The sequence below is a fragment of the Panulirus ornatus genome, chromosome 40, assembly GCF_036320965.1.
Source record: "Panulirus ornatus isolate Po-2019 chromosome 40, ASM3632096v1, whole genome shotgun sequence".
Classification (NCBI taxonomy): Eukaryota; Metazoa; Arthropoda; class Malacostraca; order Decapoda; family Palinuridae; genus Panulirus; species Panulirus ornatus.
This window is the reverse complement of record NC_092263.1, coordinates 149,942-172,924: the sequence shown is the minus strand read 5'-3', so window position 1 is coordinate 172,924 and position 22,983 is coordinate 149,942. Positions and strand designations below refer to the sequence as shown.

The window sequence follows — 22,983 nt, the reverse complement described above, 5'->3', positions numbered from 1 at the left end:
GGTGGAGGGAACGAGGAGAAGTGGGAGACCAAATTGGAGGTGGAAAGATGAGGTGAAAAAGATTTTGTGTGATCGGGGCCTGAACATGCAGGAGGGTGAAAGGCGGGCAAGGAATACAGTGAATTGGATCGATATGGTATACCGGTACTGTACCTAATAACCTTGCTCTTATTCACATTTACTCTTAACTTTCTTCTTTCACACACTTTACCAAACTCAGTCACCAGCTTCTGCAGTTTCTCACATGAATCAGCCACCAGCGCTGTATCATCAGCGAACAACAACTGACTCACTTCCCAAGCTCTCTCATCCAGAACAGACTTCATACTTGACCCTCTTTCCAAAACTCTTGCATTCACCTCCCTAACAACCCCATCCATAAACAAATTAAACAACCATAGAGACATCACACACCCCTGCCGCAAACCTACATTCACTGAGAACCAAACACTTCCTCTCTTCCTACACGTACACATGCCTTACATCCTCGATAAAAACTTTTCACTGCTTCTAACAACTTGCCTCCCACACCTTCCACAGACCATCTCTATGTACTCTATCATATGCCTTCTCCAGATCCATAAATGCTACATACAAATCCATTTGCTTTTCTAAGTATTTCTCACAAACATTCTTCAAAGCAAACACCTGATCCACACATCCTCTACCACTTCTGAAATCACACTGCTCTTCCCCAATTTGATGCTCTGTACATTCCTTTACCCTCTCAATCAATACCCTCCCATATAATTCACCAGGAATACTCAACAAACTTATACCTCTGTAATTTGAGCACTCACTCTTATCCCATTTGCCTTTGTACAATAGCACTGTGCACGCATTCCGCCAATCCTCAGGCACATCACCATGAATCATACATACATTAAATAACCTTACCAACCAGTCAACAATACAATACAATACAATACAATATATATATATATATATATTTATATATGTATCTCTCTCTCTCTCTCTCTCTCTCTCTCTCTCTATATATATATATATATATATATATATATATATATATATATATATTTTTTTTTTTTTTTCAAACTATTCGCCATTTCCCGCATTAGCGAGGTAGCGTTAAGAACAGAGGACTGGGCCTTTTTCGGAATATCCTCACCTGGCCCCCTCTGTTCCTTCTTTTGGAAAATTAAAAAAAAAAAAAAAACGAGAGGGGAGGATTTCCAGCCCCCCGCTCCCTTCCCTTTTAGTCGCCTTCTACGACACGCAGGGAATACGTGGGAAGTATTCTTTCTTCCCTATCCCCTATATATATATATATATATATATATATATATATATATATATATTTTTTTTTTCTTTTTTCTTTTTATTATACTTTGTCGCTGTCTCCCGCGTTTGCGAGGTAGCGCAAGGAAACAGACGAAAGAAATGGCCCAACCCCCCCCCCCCCATACACATGTATATACATACGTCCACACACGCAAATATACATACCTATACATCTCAATGTACACATATATATACACACACAGACATATACATATATACACATGTACATAATTCATACTGTCTGCCTTTATTTTTTCCCATCGCCATCTCGCCACACATGGAATAACAACCCCCTCCCCCCTCATGTGTGCGAGGTAGCGCTAGGAAAAACACCAAAGGCCCATTCGTTCACACTCAGTCTCTAGCTGTCATGTAATAATGCACCGAAACCACAGCTCCCTTTCCACATCCAGGCCCCACAAACTTTACATGGTTCACCCCAGACGCTTCACATGCCCTGATTCAATCCATTGACAGCACGTCGACCCCGGTATACCACATCATTCCAATTCATTCTACTCCTTGCACGCCTTTCACCCTCCTGCATGTTCAGGCCCCGATCACTCAAAATCTTTTTCACTCCATCTTTCCACCTCTAATTGAGTCTCCCACTCCTACTCGTTCCCTCCACCTCTGACACATATATCCTCTTGGTCAATCTTTCCCCACTCATTCTCACCATGTGACCAAACCATTTCAAAACACCCTCTTCTGCTCTCTCAACCACACTCTTTTTATTTCCACACATCTCTCTCACACTTACATTACTTAGTCGATCAAAGCACCTCACACCACATATTGTCCTCAAACATCTCATTTCCAGCACATCCACCCTCCTGCGCACAACTCTATCCATAGCCCACGCCTCGCAACCATACAACATTGTTGGAACCACTATTCCGTCAAACATACCCATTTTTGCTTTCCGAGATAATGTTCTCGACTTCCAAACATTCTTCAAGGCTGCCAGAATTTTCGCCCCCTCCTCCACCCTATGATTCACTTCCGCTTCCATTGTTCCATCCGCTGCCAGATCCACTCCCAGATATCTAAAACAGTTCACTTCCTCCAGCTTTTCTCCATTCAAACTTACCTCCCAAATTGACTTGACCCTCAACCCTACTATACCTAATAACCTTGCTCTTATTCACATTTACTCTTAACTTTCTTCTTTCACACACTTTACCAAACTCAGTCACCAGCTTCTGCAGTTTCTCACATGAATCAGCCACCAGCGCTGTATCATCAGCGAACAACAACTGACTCACTTCCCAAGCTCTCTCATCCACAACAGACTGCATACTTGCCACTCTTTCCAAAACTCTTGCATTCACCTCCCTAACAACCCCATCCATAAACAAATTAAACAACCATAGAGACATCACACAACCCTGCCGCAAACCTACATTCACTGAGAACCAATCACTTTCCTCTCTTCCTACACGTACACATGCCTTACATCCTCGATAAAAACTTTTCACTGCTTCTAACAACTTGCCTCCCACACCATATATTCTTAATACCTTCCACAGAGCATCTCTATCAACTATCATATGCCATCTCCAGATCCATAAATGCTACATACAAATCCTTTTGTTTTTTAAGTATTTCTCGCATACATTCTTCAAAGCAAACACTTGATCCACACATCCTCTACCACTTCTGAAACCACACTGCTCTTCCCCAATCTGATGCTCTGTACATGCCTTCACCCTCTCTATCAATACCCTCCCATATAATTTACAAGGAATACTCAACAAACTTATACGTCTGTAATTTGAGCACTCACTCTTATCCCCTTTGCCTTTGTACAATGGCACTATGCAAGCATTCCGCCAATCCTCAGGCACCTCACCATGAATCATACATACATTAAATAACCTTACCAACCAGTCAACAATATATATATATATATATATATATATATATATATATATATATATATATATATATATATATATATATATATATATATATCATACAAACCTCCAACAGCCAGGATCGAACCCGGGACCCCTGTGCAAGAGGCAGGCATGCTAACCGCTAGGCTATGGGACTGTATAATAGGAAGCAACTATTCGAATTATACAGTCCCATAGCCTAGCGGTTAGCATGCCTGCCTCTTGCACAGGGGTCCCGGGTTCGATCCTGGCTGTTGGTGGTTTGTATGTTCTATGAAGGTGCGCGTTCATATGCACTTTATTCGTATGTATATATATATATATATATATATATTTTTTTTTTTTTTTTTCTTTTTCATACTATTCGCTATTTCCCGCGATAGCGAGGTAGCATTAAGAACAGAGGACTGGGCCTTTGAGGGAATATCCTCACCTGGCCCTCTTCTCTGTTCCTTCTTTTGGAGAAAAGAAAAATAAAAAATAAAAAAAAAAAACGAGAGGGGAGGATTTCCAGCCCCCCGCTCCCTTCCCTTTTAGTCGCCTTCTACGACACGCAGGGAATACGTGGGAAGTATTCTTTCTCCCTTATCCCCATCCCTATATATGTTTGCTTTGAAGAATGTATTTGAGAAATACTTAGAAAAGCAAATGGATTTGTATGTAGCATTTGTGGATCTGGAGAAGGCATATGATGGAGTTGATAGAGATGCTCTGGGGAAGGTATTAAGAATATATGGTGTGGGAGGCAAGTTGTTACAAGCAGTGAAAAGTTTTTATCGGTTCCAGTAAGGCATGTGGACGTGTAGGAAGAGAGGAAAGTGATTGGTTGTCAGTGAATGTAGGTTTGCGGCAGGAGTGTGTGATGTCTCCATGGTTGTTTAATTTGTTTAATGATGAGATTGTTAGGGAGGTGAATGCAAGAATTTTGGAAAGAGGGGCAAGTATGCAGTCTGTTGTGGATGAATGAACTTTGGAAGTGAGTCAGTTGTTGTTCGCTGATGATACAGCGCTCGTGGCTGATTCGTGTGAGAAACTGCAGAAACTGGTGACTGAGTTTGATAAATAGAGAAAATGTGAATAAGACCAGTAGGGTTGAGGGACAAGTCAGTTGGAAGGTAGGTTTGAATGGAGAGACACTGGAGGAAGGAAAGTGTTTTATATATCTGGGAGTGGATTTGGCAAAGGATGGAGCCGTGGAAGTGGAAGTGATTCATAGGGTGGTGGAAGGGGCGAAAGATCTGGGAGAGTTGAAGAATGTGTGGAAGTTTAGAACTTTATCTGAGAAAGCAAAAATGGGTATGTTTGAAGGAATAGTAGCTCCAACAATGTTATATGGTTTCGAGGCGTGGGCTATAGATAGAGTTATGCGGAGGAGGGTGGATATGCTGGAAATGGGATATTTGAGGACAACATGTGGTGTGAGGCGGTTTGATCGAGTAAGTAATAATAGGGGAAGACATATGTGTGATAATAAAAAGAGCGTGGTTGAGAGAAAAAGGCGGGGGGCTAGAAACCCTCCCCCCCTTGTATTTTAACTTTCTAAAAGTGGAAACAAAAGACGGAGTCACGCGGGGAGTCCTCATCCTCCTCGAAGGCTCAGATTGGGGTGTCTAAATGTGTGTGGATGTAACCAAGATGAGAAAAAGGAGAGATAGGTAGTATGTTTGAGGAGAGGTACCTGGATGTTTTGGCTCTGAGTGAAACGAAGCTCAAGGGAAAAGGGGAAGAGTGGTTTGGGAATGTCTTGGGAGGACAAGAGCAAGGGAAGGAGTAGCACTACTCCTGAAACAGGATTGGTGGGAGTATGTGATAGAGTGTAAGAAAGTAAACTCTAGATTGATATGGGTAAAACTGAAAGTTGATGGAGAGAGATGGGTTATTATTGGTGCATATGCACCTGGGCATGAGAAGAAAGATCATAAGAGGCAAGTGTTTTGGGAGCGTCTGAATGAGTGTGTTAGTGGTTTTGATGCACGAGACCGGGTTGTAGTGATGGGTGATTTGAATGCAAAGGTGAGTAATTTGGCAGTTGTGGGAATAATTGGTATACATGGGGTGTTCAGTGTTGTAAATGGAAATGGTGAAGAGCTTGTAGATTTATATGCTGAAAAAGGACTTGTGATTAGGAATACCTGGTTTAAAAAGAGAGATATACATAAGTATACACATGTAAGTAGGAGAGATGGCCAGAGAGCGTTATTGGATTACGTGTTAATTGATAGGCTTGCGAAAGAGAGACTTTTGGATGTTAATGTATTGAGAGGTGCAACTGGAGGGATGTCTGATCATTATCTTGTGGAGGCGAAGAGGAAGATTTGTATAGATTTTCAGTAAAGAAGAGAGAATGTTAGGGTGAAGAGAGTGGTGAGAGTAAGTGAGCTTGGGAAGGAGACTTGTGTGAGGAAGTACCAGGAGAGACTGAGTACAGGATGGAAAAAGGTGAGAACAAAGGAGGTAAGGGTAGTGGGGGAGGAATGGGATGTATTTAGGAAAGCAGTGATGGCTTGCGCAAGCGGTGCTTGTGGCATGAGAAGCGTGGGAGGTGGGTTGATTAGAAAGGGTAGTGAGTGGTGGGATGAAGAAGTAAGATTATTAGTGAAAGAGAAGAGAGATGCATTTGTGCGATTTTTGCAGGGAAATAATGCAAATGAGTGGGTGATGTATAAAAGAAAGAGGCAGGAGGTCAAGAGAAAAGGTGCAAGAAATGAAAAAGAGGGCAAATGAGAGTTGGGGTGAGAGAGTATCATTAAATTTTAGGGAGAATAAAAAGATGTTTTGGAAGGAGGTAAATAAAGTACGTAAGACAAGTGAACAAATGGGAACTTCAGTTAAAGGGGCAAATGGAGTGACAACAAGTAGTGGTGATGTGAGAAGGAGATGGAGTGAGTATTTTGAAGGTCCGTTGAATGTGTTTGATGATAGAGTGGCAGATATAAGGTGTTTTGGTCGAGGTGGTGTGCAAAGTGAGAGGGTTAGGGAAAATGATTTGGTAAACAGAGAAGAGGTAGTAAAAGCTTTGCGGAAGATGAAATCCGGCAAGGCAGCGGGTTTGGATGGTATTGCAGTGAAATTTATTAAAAAAGGGGGTGACTGTATTGGTGACTGGTTGGTAAGGTTATTTAATGTATGTATGATTCATGGTGAGGTGCCTGAGGATTAGCGGAATGCTTGCATAGTGCCATTGTACAAAGGCAAAGGGGATAAGAGTGAGTGCTCAAATTACAGAGGTATAAGTTTGTTAAGTATTCCTGGTAAATTATATGGGAGGGTACTGATTGAGAGGGTGAAGGCATGTACAGAGCATGAGATTGGGGAAGAGCAGTGTGGTTTCAGAAGTTGTAGAGGATATGTGGATCAGGTGTTTGTTTTGAAGAATGTATGTGAGAAATACTTAGAAAAGCAAATGGATTTGTATGTAGCATTTATGGAACTGGAAAAGGCATATGATAGAGTTGACAGAGATGCTCTGTGGAAGGTATTAAGAATGTATGGTTTGGGAGGTAAGTTGTTAGAGGCAGTGAAAAGTTTTTATCGAGGATGTAAGGCATGTGTACGTGTAGGAAGAGAGGAAAGTGAGTGGTTTTCAGTGAATGTAGGTTTGCGGCAGGGATACACGTGTGATGTCTCCATGATTGTTTAATTTGTATATGGATGGGGTTGTTAGGGAGGTGAATGCAAGAGTTTTGGAAAGAGTGGCAAGTATGTAGTCTGTTGTCGATGAGAGAGCTTGTGAAGTGAGTCAATTGTTGTTCGCTGATGATACAGCGCTGGTGGCTAATTCAAGTGAGAAACTCCAGAAGCTGGTGACTGAGCTTGGTAAAGTGTGTGAAAGAAGAAAGTTTAAAGTAAATGTGAATAAGAGCAAGGTTATTAGGTAGAGTAAGGTTGAGAGTCAAGTTAACTGGGAGGTAAGTTTGAATGGTGAAAAACTGGAGGAAGTAAAGTGTTTTAGATATCTGGGAGTGGATTTGGCAGCGGATGGAACCATGGAAGCGGAAGTGAATCATAGGGTGGGGGAGGGGGCGAAAATCCTGGGAGCCTTGAAGGATGTGTGGAAGTCGAGAACATTATCTCGGAAAGCAAAAATGGGTATGTTTGAAGGAATAGTGATTCCAACAATGTTGTATGGTTGCGAGGCGTGGGCTATGGATAGAGTTGTGCGGAAGAGGGTGGATGTGCTGGAAATGAGATGTTTGAGGACAATATGTGTTGTGAGGTGGTTTGATCGAGTAAGTAATAATAGGGTAAGAAAGATGTGTGGTAATAAAAAGAGTGCGTTTGAGAGAGCAGAAGAGGGTGTTTTGAAATGGTTTGGTCACATGGAGAGAATGAGTGAGGAAAGATTTACCAAGAGTATATATATGTCAGAAGTGGAGGGAACGAGGAGAAGTGGGAGACCATATTGGAGGCGGAAAGATTGAGTGAAAAAGATTTTGTGTGATCGGGGCCTGAACATGCAGGAGGGTGAAAGGCGTGCAAGGAATAAAGTGAATTGGAACGATGTCGTATACCGGGGTCGACGTGCTGTCAATGGACTGAACCAGGGCATGTGAAGCGTCTGGGGTAAACCATGGAAAGTTCTGTGGGGCCTGGATGTGGAAAGTTAACTGTGGTTTCGGTGCATTATTACATGACAGCTAGAGACTGAGTGTGAACGAATGGGGCCTTTGTTGTCTTTTCCTAGCGCTACCTCGCACACATGAGGGGGGAGGGGGTTGTTATTCCATGTGTGGCGAGGTGGCGATGGGAATAAATAAAGGCAGACTGTATGAATTATGTACATGTGTATATATGTATATGTCTCTGTGTGTATATATATGTGTATATTGGGATGTATAGGTATGTATATTTGCGTGTGTGAACGTGTATGTATATACATGTGTATGTGGGTGGGTTGGGCCATTTCTTTCGTCTGTTTCGTTGCGCTATCTCGCTAATGCGGGAGAGAGCGCCAAAGCAAAATAAACAAATATATATTATTATTTTTTTATTATACTTTGTCGCTGTCTCCCGCGCTTGCGAGGTAGCGCAAGGAAACAGACGAAAGAAATGGCCCAACCCCCCCATACACATGTATATACATACGTCCACACACGCAAATATACATACCTACACAGCTTTCCATGGCTTACCCCAGACGCTTCACATGCCTTGATTCAATCCACTGACAGCACGTCAACCCCGGTATACCACATCGCTCCAATTCACTCTATTCCTTGCCCTCCTTTCACCCTCCTGCATGTTCAGGCCCCGATCACACAAAATCTTTTTCACTCCATCTTTCCACATCCAATTTGGTCTCCCTCTTCTCCTTGTTCCCTCCACCTCCGACACATATATCCTCTTGGTCAATCTTTCCTCACTCATCCTCTCCATGTGCCCAAACCACTTCAAAACACCCTCTTCTGCTCTCTCAACCACGCTCTTTTTATTTCCACACATCTCTCTTACCCTTACGTTACTCACTCGATCAAACCACCTCACACCACACATTGTCCTCAAACATCTCATTTCCAGCACATCCATCCTCCTGCGCACAACTCTATCCATAGCCCACGCCTCGCAACCATACAACATTGTTGGAACCACTATTCCTTCAAACATACCCATTTTTGCTTTCCGAGATAATGTTCTCGACTTCCACACATTCTTCAAGGCTCCCAGAATTTTCGCCCCCTCCCCTACCCTATGATCCACTTCCGCTTCCATGGTTCCATCCGCTGCCAGATCCACTCCCAGATATCTAAAACACTTCACTTCCTCCAGTTTTTCTCCATTCAAACTCACCTCCCAATTGACTTGACCCTCAACCCTACTGTACCTAATAACCTTGCTCTTATTCACATTTACTCTTAACTTTCTTCTTCCACACACTTTACCAAACTCAGTCACCAGCTTCTGCAGTTTCTCACATGAATCAGCCACCAGCGCTGTATCATCAGCGAACAACAACTGACTCACTTCCCAAGCTCTCTCATCCCCAACAGACTTCATACTTGACCCTCTTTCCAAAACTCTTGCATTTACCTCCCTAACAACCCATACATAAACAAATTAAACAACCATGGAGACATCACACACCCCTGCCGCAAACCTACATTCACTGAGAAGCAATCACTTTCCTCTCTTCCTACACGTACACATGCCTTACATCCTCGATAAAAACTTTTCACTGCTTCTAACAACTTTCCTCCCACACCATATATTCTTAATACCTTCCACAGAGCATCTCTATCAACTCTATCATATGCCTTCTCCAGATCCATAAATGCTACATACAAATCCATTTGCTTTTCTAAGTATTTCTCACATACATTCTTCAAAGCAAACACCTGATCCACACATCCTCTACCACTTCTGAAACCACACTGCTCTTCCCCAATCTGATGCTCTGTACATGCCTTCACCCTCTCAATCAATACCCACCCATATAATTTACCAGGAATACTCAACAAACTTATACCTCTGTAATTTGAGCACTCACTCTTATCCCCTTTGCCTTTGTACAATGGCACTATGCACGCATTCCGCCAATCCTCAGGCACCTCACCATGAGTCATACATACATTAAATAACCTTACCAACCAGTCAACAATACAGTCACCCCCTTTTTTAATAAATTCCACTGCAATACCATCCAAACCTGCTGCCTTGCCGGCTTTCATCTTCCGCAAAGCTTTCACTACCTCTTCTCTGTTTACCAAATCATTTTCCCTAACCCTCTCACTTTGCACACCGCCTCGACCAAAACACCCTATATCTGCCACTCTATCATCAAACACATTCAACAAACCTTCAAAATACTCACTCCATCTCTTTCTCACATCACCACTACTTGTTATCACCTCCCCATTTGCACCCTTCACTGAAGTTCCCATTTGCTCCCTTGTCTTACGCACTTTATTTACCTCCTTCCAGAACATCTTTTTATTCTCCCTAAAATTTAATGATACTCTCTCACCCCAACTCTCATTTGCCCTTTTTTTCACCTCCTGCACCTTTCTCTTGACCTCCTGTCTCTTTCTTTTATACATCTCCCACTCAATTGCATTTTTTCCCTGCAAAAATCGTCCAAATGCCTCTCTCTTCTCTTTCACTAATACTCTTACTTCTTCATCCCACCACTCACTACCCTTTCTAATCAACCCACCTCCCACTCTTCTCATGCCACAAGCATATTTTGCGCAATCCATCACTGATTCCCTAAATACATCCCATTCCTCCCCCACTCCCCTTACTTCCATTGTTCTCACCTTTTTCCATTCTGTACTCAGTCTCTCCTGGTACTTCCTCACACAGGTCTCCTTCTGAAGCTCACTTACTCTCACCACCCTCTTCACCCCAACATTCACTCTTCTTTTCTGAAAACCCATACAAATCTTCACCTTAGCCTCCACAAGATAATGATCAGACATCCCTCCAGTTGCACCTCTCAGCACATTAACATCCAAAAGTCTCTCTTTCGCACGCCTGTCAGTTAACACGTAATCCAATAACGCTCTCTGGCCATCTCTCCTACTTACATAAGTATACTTATGTATATCTCGCTTTTTAAACCAGGTATTCCCAATCATCAGTCCTTTTTCAGCACATAAATCTACAAGCTCTTCACCATTTCCATTTACAACACTGAACACCCCATGTATACCAATTATTCCCTCAACTGCCACATTACTCACCTTTGCATTCAAATCACCCATCACTATATATATATATATATATATATATATATATATATATATATATATATATATATATACATATATATATATAGATAGATAGATAGATATGTGTGTGTGTGTGTGTGTGTGTGTGTGTGTGTGTGAGAAAGAAACCGCCACCGCCATATCTTTACTTCAGCTCAATCGATGCTTTTCTTTTGGATAATGCTTCGGTCTCTTACCTTGAGTGAGAACCGTTTTTATTTTTGGAATTTTGTGGTAGACCCACAGATCCTTGGTAATGACTATGTTTGATATTACACACAAAATTCTCACTCTCTCTTCAGCTGCTGAATATGTCGGTCGCTTCTTGCTTTGGAATCCTCTTTTCTGGCTTCCTACTGGAGAAGGGCGCGTCTACAACCACTACCGCATGGATCTTCAACTCTCATAATTTTGTCAGGTGCCTCACAGCTCTTCTCCTCCGCGCTCTGACAAAGGAGTTCGGCTGGAGAAGAATTAGCTACATTGGAGTGTTCATGTCGTCATCGGCAATTATCCTCTCCGCCTTCTCACCATCAGCCGAATTTCTTTTCTTTTCCTACTCTCTTTTATCAGGTGAGTGGTTGTGCTTTTGACATATGATTGTACGTCTGGCCATTAAGAGAAATCATTGCTTGTAATATAGACGGATTAACCATAGTTTGCGTACGTGCTTCGGTGAGTAACTCGTCATTGGTTTAGACAGAATAATTCAGTTAGCCTATGGCCGTATGGACACCATACTAAACTGTCATCAGGACAGTAGTCTGACTTTGACAGAGGAGAGGCAGATCATGGGATGTTCATCCTCAAACTTGCAAAGGACTATCTAGGATTCTTACTTCTCCCTCTGCAATGGGAGTTGCTTTTCAGTATTCTTGACAAGTAACAATCGTTTCTAAAGACAGTATGACTTATTTTGTTGTGGAAGTTGGTTGAAAGTGTAAAAAAAAAAACACTATTGTTTGGAGCAATATTCATATATCTGCAATGCAATGGTGTATACATGTAGAGCGAGTGATGAATGATTGTTAAAGAAGGAAAATAATAATTGCACAGATGAAGGTCGGATAGTGTAGGGGAAGGGAGAGGTAGACCTACAAGAGATGGTACGTCAGCAAATGATGCCCCAGAAACCACAACCAACCGTAAATAGTGAAGTAGGTCAGGATGGAAATGAGAACTGATACAGCCGTAAGTCTCACAGACGCGTAATGAACAGTTGCCTATATATTTTCAATACAACATCCGTCATGTTCCAATTTGGGATCTTCTTGCCTGGTCATTGATCATCAGTTACATTTTTTGTTTCATGTTCATGCACCATATGAACTGAGAGTTAAAAGTAAATGGCTAGAATTCCTGTTAAGCCACTGTCAGTATCAGTTCCCTCTATGGACATTACTGTATACATATCAATCAACTTTTTCCTGTCCGTTACGATGTCTCTGATAGTCAGATTATATTTTTCGCCTTGAGGCGCCATTTAATGACGAATCATGAAACAAAAGAAAATACTGGCCATAGGAGGTGATTATTACGTCTCATTTGTTCTCAGGTTTCAGCGTAGGTGTGTTGTCTGGGATTTCCTTCATGATACTTCCATTCTACTTCGAGCGTCGTCTTGGCTCGGCGAACACTTTGTTGATGGCTGGGATCTGCTTGGGACCGATTCTTATTGCTCCATTCGTTCGTCACTTGCTAGACAATTACAGCTACAAGGGTGGAGCTCTCATATATGGTGCTCTGCTAATGAATGGGTTTGTGGCAGTCTCTTTGTTCCATCCTGTTGAGTGGCACATGAAGCCTCGTCGGAAGACAGACCAGCCTCCGGAAAGTCTTGTTCCTTTGATACCACAAAAAAGAAGCAGTGGTGGCCGTCAGGAGCCGATGAATGTGCTGGACGTCGTCCCTCAACATGAAGGAGCCAAAGAGGAACCAGACTGGGTGGCTGTTGCAGATCAGGAGAGAGTAAAGCGAACACGATGTGGTACAAATCACCGGGTGAGTGAATGTTCACAAGATTCGATGATTTCGAATGGTATCTTGTCTGGAATCAATGTTTCAGGCACTAACTGTACTCCTCCTAAAACTAGGGAAGAGTTTAAGGGTGACCGTTGTTTGGGTTTGATCAAAGTACTTTGGATGATACTGGTGCGCGTGGTGCGTACAACTAAATCTGATGTAGGTATTCTACGTTCACGTCGTGTGCTCATAATTGCTTTAGCCAACACGTTCATAATGAACTGTTTCCACAACTTTCTGATGCTGATGCCATTCGCGATGGAGGCAGAGGGCCACAGTCTACAAGACTCCGCTTGGTGCATATCTGTGATGGGCATCTGTAACCTGGCGACCCGCCTTGCTGTCTCTCCTTTATCTGACTGGAAGAAGTTCGACAAGCGTCTCTGTCTAATGTTTGGTAGTGTCGTCATGGGATCCTCAATAATTGGTAAGGGACAATAGTTTTTGTCATAATGTATTAGAAGCTACAGTCACCATATCCACAATTCCTTGTTCAATAACTTACTTTTCTTTAGTATGTCACTATATATATAAAAATGTCAGTAGATGGAAGATGAAAATAAACTTAATTTTCATGTATACGTATTACTCTTAATATCTGCACACACACACACACACACACACACACACACACAGACACAGACATGCAACACACACGCACACACACGCGCACACACACACGCACACACACACACACACACACACACACACACACACACACACATACACACACACACACACACACACACACACAGAAATTAATGTTATGGATTTAGTTACAGTAACATACCAAAACCTATCAATCACAACAAGATCTGCGAAGAGAAGTATGGAGATAAAAGCGAAAAGAAAAGGTTAGACACGAAAACACGAGACACCAAATGTACAACGATGCTGTGGGAACTTGTGAAGGAGCAATAACAAATTAGAACACAACTGGAGCTAGAGTTAAGAAAATTGAAGAGGCATTTTAAGGACTATGAAAGAAGTCATGAGACTAAAGAGGAACAGAAACAGAGTTTAAGGGAGGGGTTCTAAATTATAAATCAGAGGAAAGAGGTATCCACTTAAAAAGAAAACGAAGTCTGACGTGTCCTCTCTAGACGTACTAGAAGATGCAGAATCATAGAAGATAAAATAAAAAATATTGGTCAAGGAATTGCAGGAGTCCTAACAGAAGACTTATGGACTCCCATGGAGTAACGGGTAACATTCATGGGCCGCTTAGAGTCGAGCAAATAGCTTCGCATGGTCACGGCAGTCGGTCCACAATCAACCCATAGGGGTTGATCGATGAAATGGGTCCCTGGCTCAGGTCCATTGAAGAAGCTGTGGAAGGCGAGAACGTTATCTCGAAGAGCAAAAATGGGCATGTTTGATGGAATAGTGGTTCCAACAATGTTATATGGTTGCGAGGCATGGGATATGGATAGGGTTGTGCGGAGGAGGGTTGGATATGAGATGTTTGAGGACACCATGTAGTGTGAGGTGGTTCGATCGAGTAAGAGAGAAGTGTGTTAATAAAAAGAGTGTTCTTGAGAGAGTAGAGGAGGGTGTGTTGAAATGGTTTAGTCACATGGTGATAATGAGCGAGGAAAGGTTGGCAAAGAGGATATATGTGTCAGAGGGAGAGTGAACAAGGAAAAGCGGGAGACCAAATTGGAAGTGGAAGGATGGAGTAAAAAAGATTTTGAGCGATCGGGGCCTGAATATACAGGAGGGTGAAAGGCGTGCAAGAAATAGAGTGAATTTGAACAATGTGGTTTACCGGGTTCGACGTGCTGTCAATGGATTGAACCAGGGCATGTGAAGCGTCTGGGGTAAACCATGGAAAGTTTGTGGGGCCTGGATGTAGAAAGGGAGCTATGGTTTCGGTGCATTACACAAGACAGTTAAAAACTGAGTGTGAACGAATGTTTCCTTTGTTGTTTTTTCCTAGCGATACCTCGCGCGCAAGCAGGGGGAGGGGGTTGTCATTTCATGTGTGGAGGGGCGAGGACGGGAATGAATAAGGCAACAAGTATAAACAGAGAAGGGGGCCAGGTTAGGATGTTCCCTCAAAGGCCCAGTCCTCTGTTCTTAACGCTACCTCGCTAACGCGGGAAATGGCGAATAGTTTGAAAAAAAAATATATATATATATATATATATATATTTTTATTTATATTTTATTATACTTTGTCGCTGTCTCCAGCGTTTGCGAGGTAGCGCAAGGAAACAGACGAAAGAAATGGCCCAACCCCCCCTCATACACATGTATATACATACGTCCACAAACGCAAATATACATACCTACACAGCTTTCCATGGTTTACCCCAGACGCTTCACATGCCTTGATTCAATCCACTGACAGCACGTCAACCCCGGTATACCACATCGCTCCAATTCACTCTATTCCTTGCCCTCCTGCATGTTCAGGCCCCGATCACACAAAATCTTTTTCACTCCATCTTTCCACCTCCAATTTGGTCTCCCTCTTCTCCTCGTTCCCTCCACCTCCGACACATATATCCTCTTGGTCAATCTTTCCTCACTCATTCTCTCCATGTGCCCAAACCACTTCAAAACACCCTCTTCTGCTCTCTAAACCACGCTCTTTTTATTTCCACACATCTCTCTTACCCTTACGTTACTCACTCGATCAAACCACCTCACACCACACATTGTCCTCAAACATCTCATTTCCAGCACATCCATCCTCCTGCGTACAACTCTATCCATAGCCCACGCCTCGCAACCATACAACATTGTTGGAACCACTATTCCTTCAAACATACCCATTTTTGCTTTCCGAGATAATGTTCTCGACTTCCACACATTCTTCAAGGCCCCCAGAATTTTCGCCCCATCCCCAACCCTATGATCCACTTCCGCTTCCATGGTTCCATCCGCTGCCAGATCCACTCCCAGATATCTAAAACACTTCACTTCCTCCAGTTTTTCTCCATTCAAACTCACCTCCCAATTGACTTGACCCTCAACCCTACTGTACCTAATAACCTTGCTCTTATTCACATTTACTCTTAACTTTCTTCTTCCACACACTTTACCAAACTCAGTCACCAGCTTCTGCAGTTTCTCACATGAATCAGCCACCAGCGCTGTATCATCAGCAAACAACAACTGACTCACTTCCCAAGCTCTCTCATCCTCAACAGACTTCATACTTGCCCCTCTTTCCAAAACTCTTGCATTTACCTCCCTAACAACCCCATCCATAAACAAATTAAACAACCATGGAGACATCACACACCCCTGCCGCAAACCTACATTCACTGAGAACCAATCACTTTCCTCTCTTCCTACACGTACACATGCCTTACATCCTCGATAAAAACTTTTCACTGCTTCTAACAACTTTCCTCCCACACCATATATTCTTAATACCTTCCACAGAGCATCTCTATCAACTCTATCATATGCCTTCTCCAGATCCATAAATGCTACATACAAATCCATTTGCTTTTCTAAGTATTTCTCACATACATTCTTCAAAGCAAACACCTGATCCACACATCCTCTACCACTTCTGAAACCACACTGCTCTTCCCCAGTCTGATGCTCTGTACATGCCTTCACCCTCTCAATCAATACCCTCCCATATAATTTACCAGGAATACTCAACAAACTTATACCTCTGTAATTTGAGCACTCACTCTTATCCCCTTTGCCTTTGTACAATGGCACTATGCACGCATTCCGCCAATCCTCAGGCACCTCACCATGAGTCATACATACATTAAATAACCTTACCAACCAGTCAAAAATACAGTCACCCCCTTTTTTAATAAATTCCACCGCAATACCATCCAAACCTGCTGCCTTGCCGGCTTTCATCTTCCGCAAAGCTTTCACTACCTCTTCTCTGTTTACCAAATCATTTTCCCTAACCCTCTCACTTTGCACACCACCTCGACCAAAACACCCTATATCTGCCACTCTATCATCAAACACATTCAACAAACCTTCAAAATACTCACTCCATCTCCTTCTCACATCACCACTACTTGTTTTCACCTCCCCATTTGCCCCCTTCACTGAAGTTCCCATTTGCTCCCTTGTCTTACGCACTTTATTTACCTCCTTCCAGAACATCTTTTTATTCTCCCTAAAATTTAATGATACTCTCTCACCCCAACTCTCATTTGCCCTTTTATTTCACCTCTTGCACCTTTCTCTTGACCTCCTGTCTCTTTCTTTTATACATCTCCCACTCAATTGCATTTTTTCCCTGCAAAAATCGTCCAAATGCCTCTCTCTTCTCTTTCACTAATACTCTTACTTCTTTATCCCACCACTCACTACCCTTTCTAATCAACCCACCTCCCACTCTTCTCATGCCACAAGCATCTTTTGCGCAATCCATCACTGATTCCCTAAATACATCCCATTCCTCCCCCACTCCCCTTACTTCCATTGTTCTCACCTCTTTCCATTCTGTACTCAGTCTCTCCTGGTACTTCCTCACACAGGTCTCCTTCCCAAGCTCACTTACTCTCACCACCCTCTTCACCCCAACATTCACTCTTCTTTTCTGAAAACCCATACAAATCTTCACCTTAGCCTCCACAAGATAATGATCAGACATCCCTCCAGTTGCACCTCTCAGCACATTAACATCCAAAAGTCTCTCTTTCGTACGCCTGTCAATTAACACGTAATCCAATAACGCTCTCTGGCCATCTCTCCTACTTACATAAGTATACTTATGTATATCTCGCTTTTTAAACCAGGTATTCCCAATCATCAGTCCTTTTTCAGCACATAAATCTACAAGCTCTTCACCATTTCCATTTACAACACTGAACACCCCATATATACCAATTATTCCCTCAACTGCCACATTACTCACCTTTGCATTCAAATCACCCATCACTATAACTCGGTCTCGTGCATCAAAACCACTAACACACTCTTTCAGCTGCTCCCAAAACACTTGCCTCTCATGATCTTTCTTCTCATGCCCAGGTGCATATGCACCAATAATCACCCACCTCTCTCCATCAACTTTCAGTTTTACCCATATTAATCGAGAATTTACTTTCTTACATTCTATCACATACTCCCACAACTCCTGTTTCAGGAGTATTGCTACTCCTTCCCTTGCTCTTGTCCTCTCACTAACCCCTGACTTTACTCCCCAGACATTCCCAAACCACTCTTCCCCTTTACCCTTGAGCTTCGTTTCACTCAGAGCCAAAACATCCAGGTTCCTTTCCTCAAACATACTACCTATCTCTCCTTTTTTCACATCTTGGTTACATCCACACACATTTAGGCACCCCACTCTGAGCCTTCGAGGAGGATGAGCACTCCCCGCGTGACTCCTTCTTCTGTTTCCCATTTTAGAAAGTTAATACAAGGAGGGGAGGATTTCTGGCCCCCCGCTCCCGTCCCCTCTAGTCGCTTTCTACGACACGCGAGGAATACGTGGGAAGTATTCTTTCACCCCTATCCCCAGGGATAATATACATATATATATACATATACACATACACACACATACACATACATACGCACATATACACACACACACACATACATATATATACATATGAAAAATGTAAGAAACAATTTAGAAAACTGAAACTTCTAGCTTGAAATGAATGAAAAAATGAATGTCACATAATGGTTCAACCTCTGGCTATGGAAAAAGGAAATGTATAATTTATTTACACAAACGTCAATAGCAGTTCTCATCAATTTAACCACTGTATCAATAAGCTTCAATGTCTAAGCTACATTTTTCTCCAATTTCACTATTTTCTTGTCAAAACACCATGTATGAAAACTATCACTCCAGTAACACAACTATAAACATTTACTTCCCCTTTAAAAAAAAAGTTCTGGGGAAGTCTGTCTCGATACACTGCGGGAAACTCTACCACCTGGCGAGGTTTGTGTTGCAATGGTTCCCGATTCACAAACGTAGTAGCATCACTGGTGGGCCAAGGTAGTTCCGTTTGCGAAGAGGCGCTTTATATGATGTCTTGACACACGATGATCTTAACGAGGTGATGATAGAGGTCCAGTGGAAGTGTTGGTCAGCGATGGGCAATTTCCTTGCCATGCTGAAGGACACAGTTCCCGTCACGGCGATTCTCTTCCACCGTCTTGACTGGGTACTCCGTCTCTGCCACGCTGCGCACCGTTCAGCCTCACGGAGCCGATGGTCAAAGAGGTTGCGTATATATATATATATATATATATATATATATATATATATATATATATATATATATATATATATATATATATATATTTTTTTTTTTTTTTTTATACCTCGTCGCTGTCTCCCGCGGTTGCGAGGTAGCGCAAGGAAACAGACGAAAGAAATGGCCCAACCCCCCATACACATGTATATACATACGTCCACACACGCAAATATACATACCTACACAGCTTTCCATGGTTTACCCCAGACGCTTCACATGCCTTGATTCAATCCACTGACAGCACGTCAACCTTGGTATACCACATCGCTCCAATTCACTCTATTCCTTGCCCTCCTTTCACCCTCCTGCATGTTCAGGCCCCGATCACACAAAATCTTTTTCACTCCATCTTTCCACCTCCAATTTGGTCTCCCTCTTCTCCTTGCTCCCTCCACCTCCGACACATATATCCTCTTGGTCAATCTTTCCTCACTCATCCTCTCCATGTGCCCAAACCACTTCAAAACACCCTCTTCTGCTCTCTCAACCACTCTCTTTTTATTTCCACACATCTCTCTTACCCTTACGTTACTCACTCGATCAAACCACCTCACACCACACATTGTCCTCAAACATCTCATTTCCAGCACATCCATCCTCCTGCGCACAACTCTATCCATAGCCCACGCCTCGCAACCATACAACATTGTTGGAACCACTATTCCTTCAAACATACCCATTTTTGCTTTCCGAGATAATGTTCTCGACTTCCACACATTCTTCAAGGCCCCCAGAATTTTCGCCCCATCCCCAACCCTATGATCCACTTCCGCTTCCATGGTTCCATCCGCTGCCAGATCCACTCCCAGATATCTAAAACACTTCACTTCCTCCAGTTTTTCTCCATTCAAACTCACCTCCCAATTGACTTGACCCTCAACCCTACTGTACCTAATAACCTTGCTCTTATTCACATTTACTCTTAACTTTCTTCTTCCACACACTTTACCAAACTCAGTCACCAGCTTCTGCAGTTTCTCACATGAATCAGCCACCAGCGCTGTATCATCAGCGAACAACAACTGACTCACTTTCCATGCTCTCTCATCCCCAACAGACTTCATACTTGCCCCTCTTTCCAAAACTCTTGCATTTACCTCCCTAACAACCCCATCCATAAACAAATTAAACAATCATGGAGACATCACACACCCCTGCCGCAAACCTACATTCACTGAGAACCAATCACTTTCCTCTCTTCCTACACGTACACATGCCTTACATCCTCGATAAAAACTTTTCACTGCTTCTAACAACTTTCCTCCCACACAATATATTCTTAATACCCTCCACAGAGCATCTCTATCAACTCTATCATATGCCTTCTCCAGATCCATAAATGCTACATACAAATCCATTTGCTTTTCTAAGTATATATATATATATATATATATATATATATATATATATATATATATATATATATATATATATATATATATATATATATATGTATGCGGTATGGATATGTGCGTGTGTGGACGTGTATATATATACATGAGTATGTGGGTGGGTTGGGCCATTCTTTCGTATGTTTCCTTGCGCTACCTCGCCAACGCGGGAAACAGGGACAAAGTATAAAGTAAATAAATATGTAAATGAAATAAATAGATAAATAAATATATATATATATATATTCCCTGGGGATAGGGGAGAAAGAATACTTCCCGCGTATTCCCTGCGTGTCGTAGAAGGCGACTAAAAGGGAAGGGAGCGGGGGCTGGAAATCCTCCCCTCTCTTTTTTTTTTTTTTTTTTTTTTTTTTTAATTTTCCAAAAGAGGGAACAGAGAAGAGGTCCAGGTGAGGATATTCCCTCAAAGGCCCAGTCCTCTGTTCTTAACGCTACCTCGCTATCGCGGGAAATAGCGAATAGTATGAAAAAGAAAAAAAAAAAAATATATATATATATATATATATATATATATATATATATATATATATATATATATATATATATATATATTGGAAAGGAAAACAATTTTGCGCGTGATCAAGATATTACTATTAGTCCACGGGGAAAATGAATGAAAAACGAAAAGTTCCCAAGTGCACTTTCGTGTAATAATCACCTCATCAGGGGAGAGACAAGAGAGAAATATAACAGTCAGCTGATATATATAGAAGAGACAAAGCTAGGACGCCATTTGCGTCCACACACGCAAATATACATACCTATAAATCTCAACGTATACATATATATACACACACAGACATATACAAATATACACATGTGCATAATTCATACTGTCTCCCCTTATTCATTCCCGTCGCCACCCCGCTACAAATGAAATGACAACCCCCTCTTCCCCAGTGTGCGCGAAGTAGCGCTAGGAAAAGACAACAAAGGCCACATTCATTCACACTCAGTCTCTAGCTGTCATGTATAATGCACCGAAACCAAAGCTCTTCTTCCACATCCACGCCCCACAAAACTTTCCATGGTTTACCCCATACGCTTCATATGCAATGGGTCAATCCATTGACAGAACGTCGACCCCGGTATAACACATCGTTCAATTCACTCTATTCCTTGCACGCCTTTCACACTCCTGCATGTTCAGGCCCTGATCACTCAAAATATTTTTCACTCCATCTTTCCACCGCCAATTTGGTCTCCCACTTCTCGTTCCATCCACCTCTGACACATATATCCTCTTTGTCAATCTTACCTCACTCATTCTCTCCATGTGTCGAAACCATTTCAAAACACCCTCTTCTGCTCTCTCAACCACACTGTTTTTATTACTACACATCTCTCTCACCTTTTCATTACTCACTCGATCAAACCACTTCACACCACCTATTGTCCTGAAACGTCTCATTTGTAACACATCCACCCTCCTCCGCACAACTCCATCTATAGCCCACGCCTCGCAACCGTATAACATTGATGGAACCACTATTCCTTCAAACATACCCAATTTTACTTTCCAAGATAACGTTCTCGACTTCCAAACGTTTTCAACGCTTCAAGAACTTTCGCCCACTTCCCCAAACTATGATTCACCTCCACTTCCATGGTTCAATCCGATGCCAAATCCACTACCAAATATTTAAAACTCTTCACTTCCTTCAGTTTTTCTCCATTCAAACTTACCTGCCAATTGACTTGCCCCTCAACCCTACTGTACCTAATAACCTTGCTCTTAGTCACGTTTGATCTCAGCTTTCTTCTTTAAAACACTTTACCAAACTCAGTCACCAGCTTCTGAAGTTTCTCACCCGAATCAGCCACGAGCGCTGTATCATCAGCGAACATCGACAACAACTGACTCATTTCCCAAGCTCTCTCATCGACAACAGGCTGCATAGTAGCAACTCTTCTCAAAACTCTTGCCTTCACCTCCCTAACAACCCCATCCATAAGGAAGTTAAACAACCCTGGAGACACCACTCACCTCTGACGCAAACAAACATTCACTGAGAATCAATCACTTTCCTCTCTTCGTACGCGTACACATTCCTTACATCCTCAACAAAATCTTTTCACTGCTTCTAACAACTTCCCTCCAACACAATATATTCTTAATACCTTCAATAGAGCATCTCTATCAACTCTATCATATGCCTTCTCCAGTTCCATAAATGCTACATACAAATCCATTTGCTTTTCTACGTATGTGTCACATACATCTGATCCACGCATACTCTACCACTTATGACACCACACTGCTCTTTTCTAGTCTGATGCTCTGTACATGCCTTCACCCTATTAGTCAAATCCCTCTCATATAATATCCCAGGAATACTCAACAAACCTATACCTCTGTAATTTGAGCACTCACTCTGTATATATATATATATATATATATATATATATATATATATATATATAT

The 22,983-nt window shown here is 42.2% G+C and overlaps 1 protein-coding gene across 1 annotated transcript in view; it reads left to right on the top strand.

The window, feature by feature from the left end:
• LOC139761496 (monocarboxylate transporter 9-like) overlaps positions 1-22,983 on the top strand; it is a 71,305-nt gene that overhangs the window by 5,020 nt on the left and 43,302 nt on the right. Inside the window, exons 2-3 of the mRNA XM_071685759.1 lie at positions 11,212-11,482; positions 12,465-13,358. Coding sequence (XP_071541860.1) covers positions 11,212-11,482; positions 12,465-13,358 — 1,165 coding nt within the window. The remainder of the gene's footprint in view (positions 1-11,211; positions 11,483-12,464; positions 13,359-22,983) is intronic.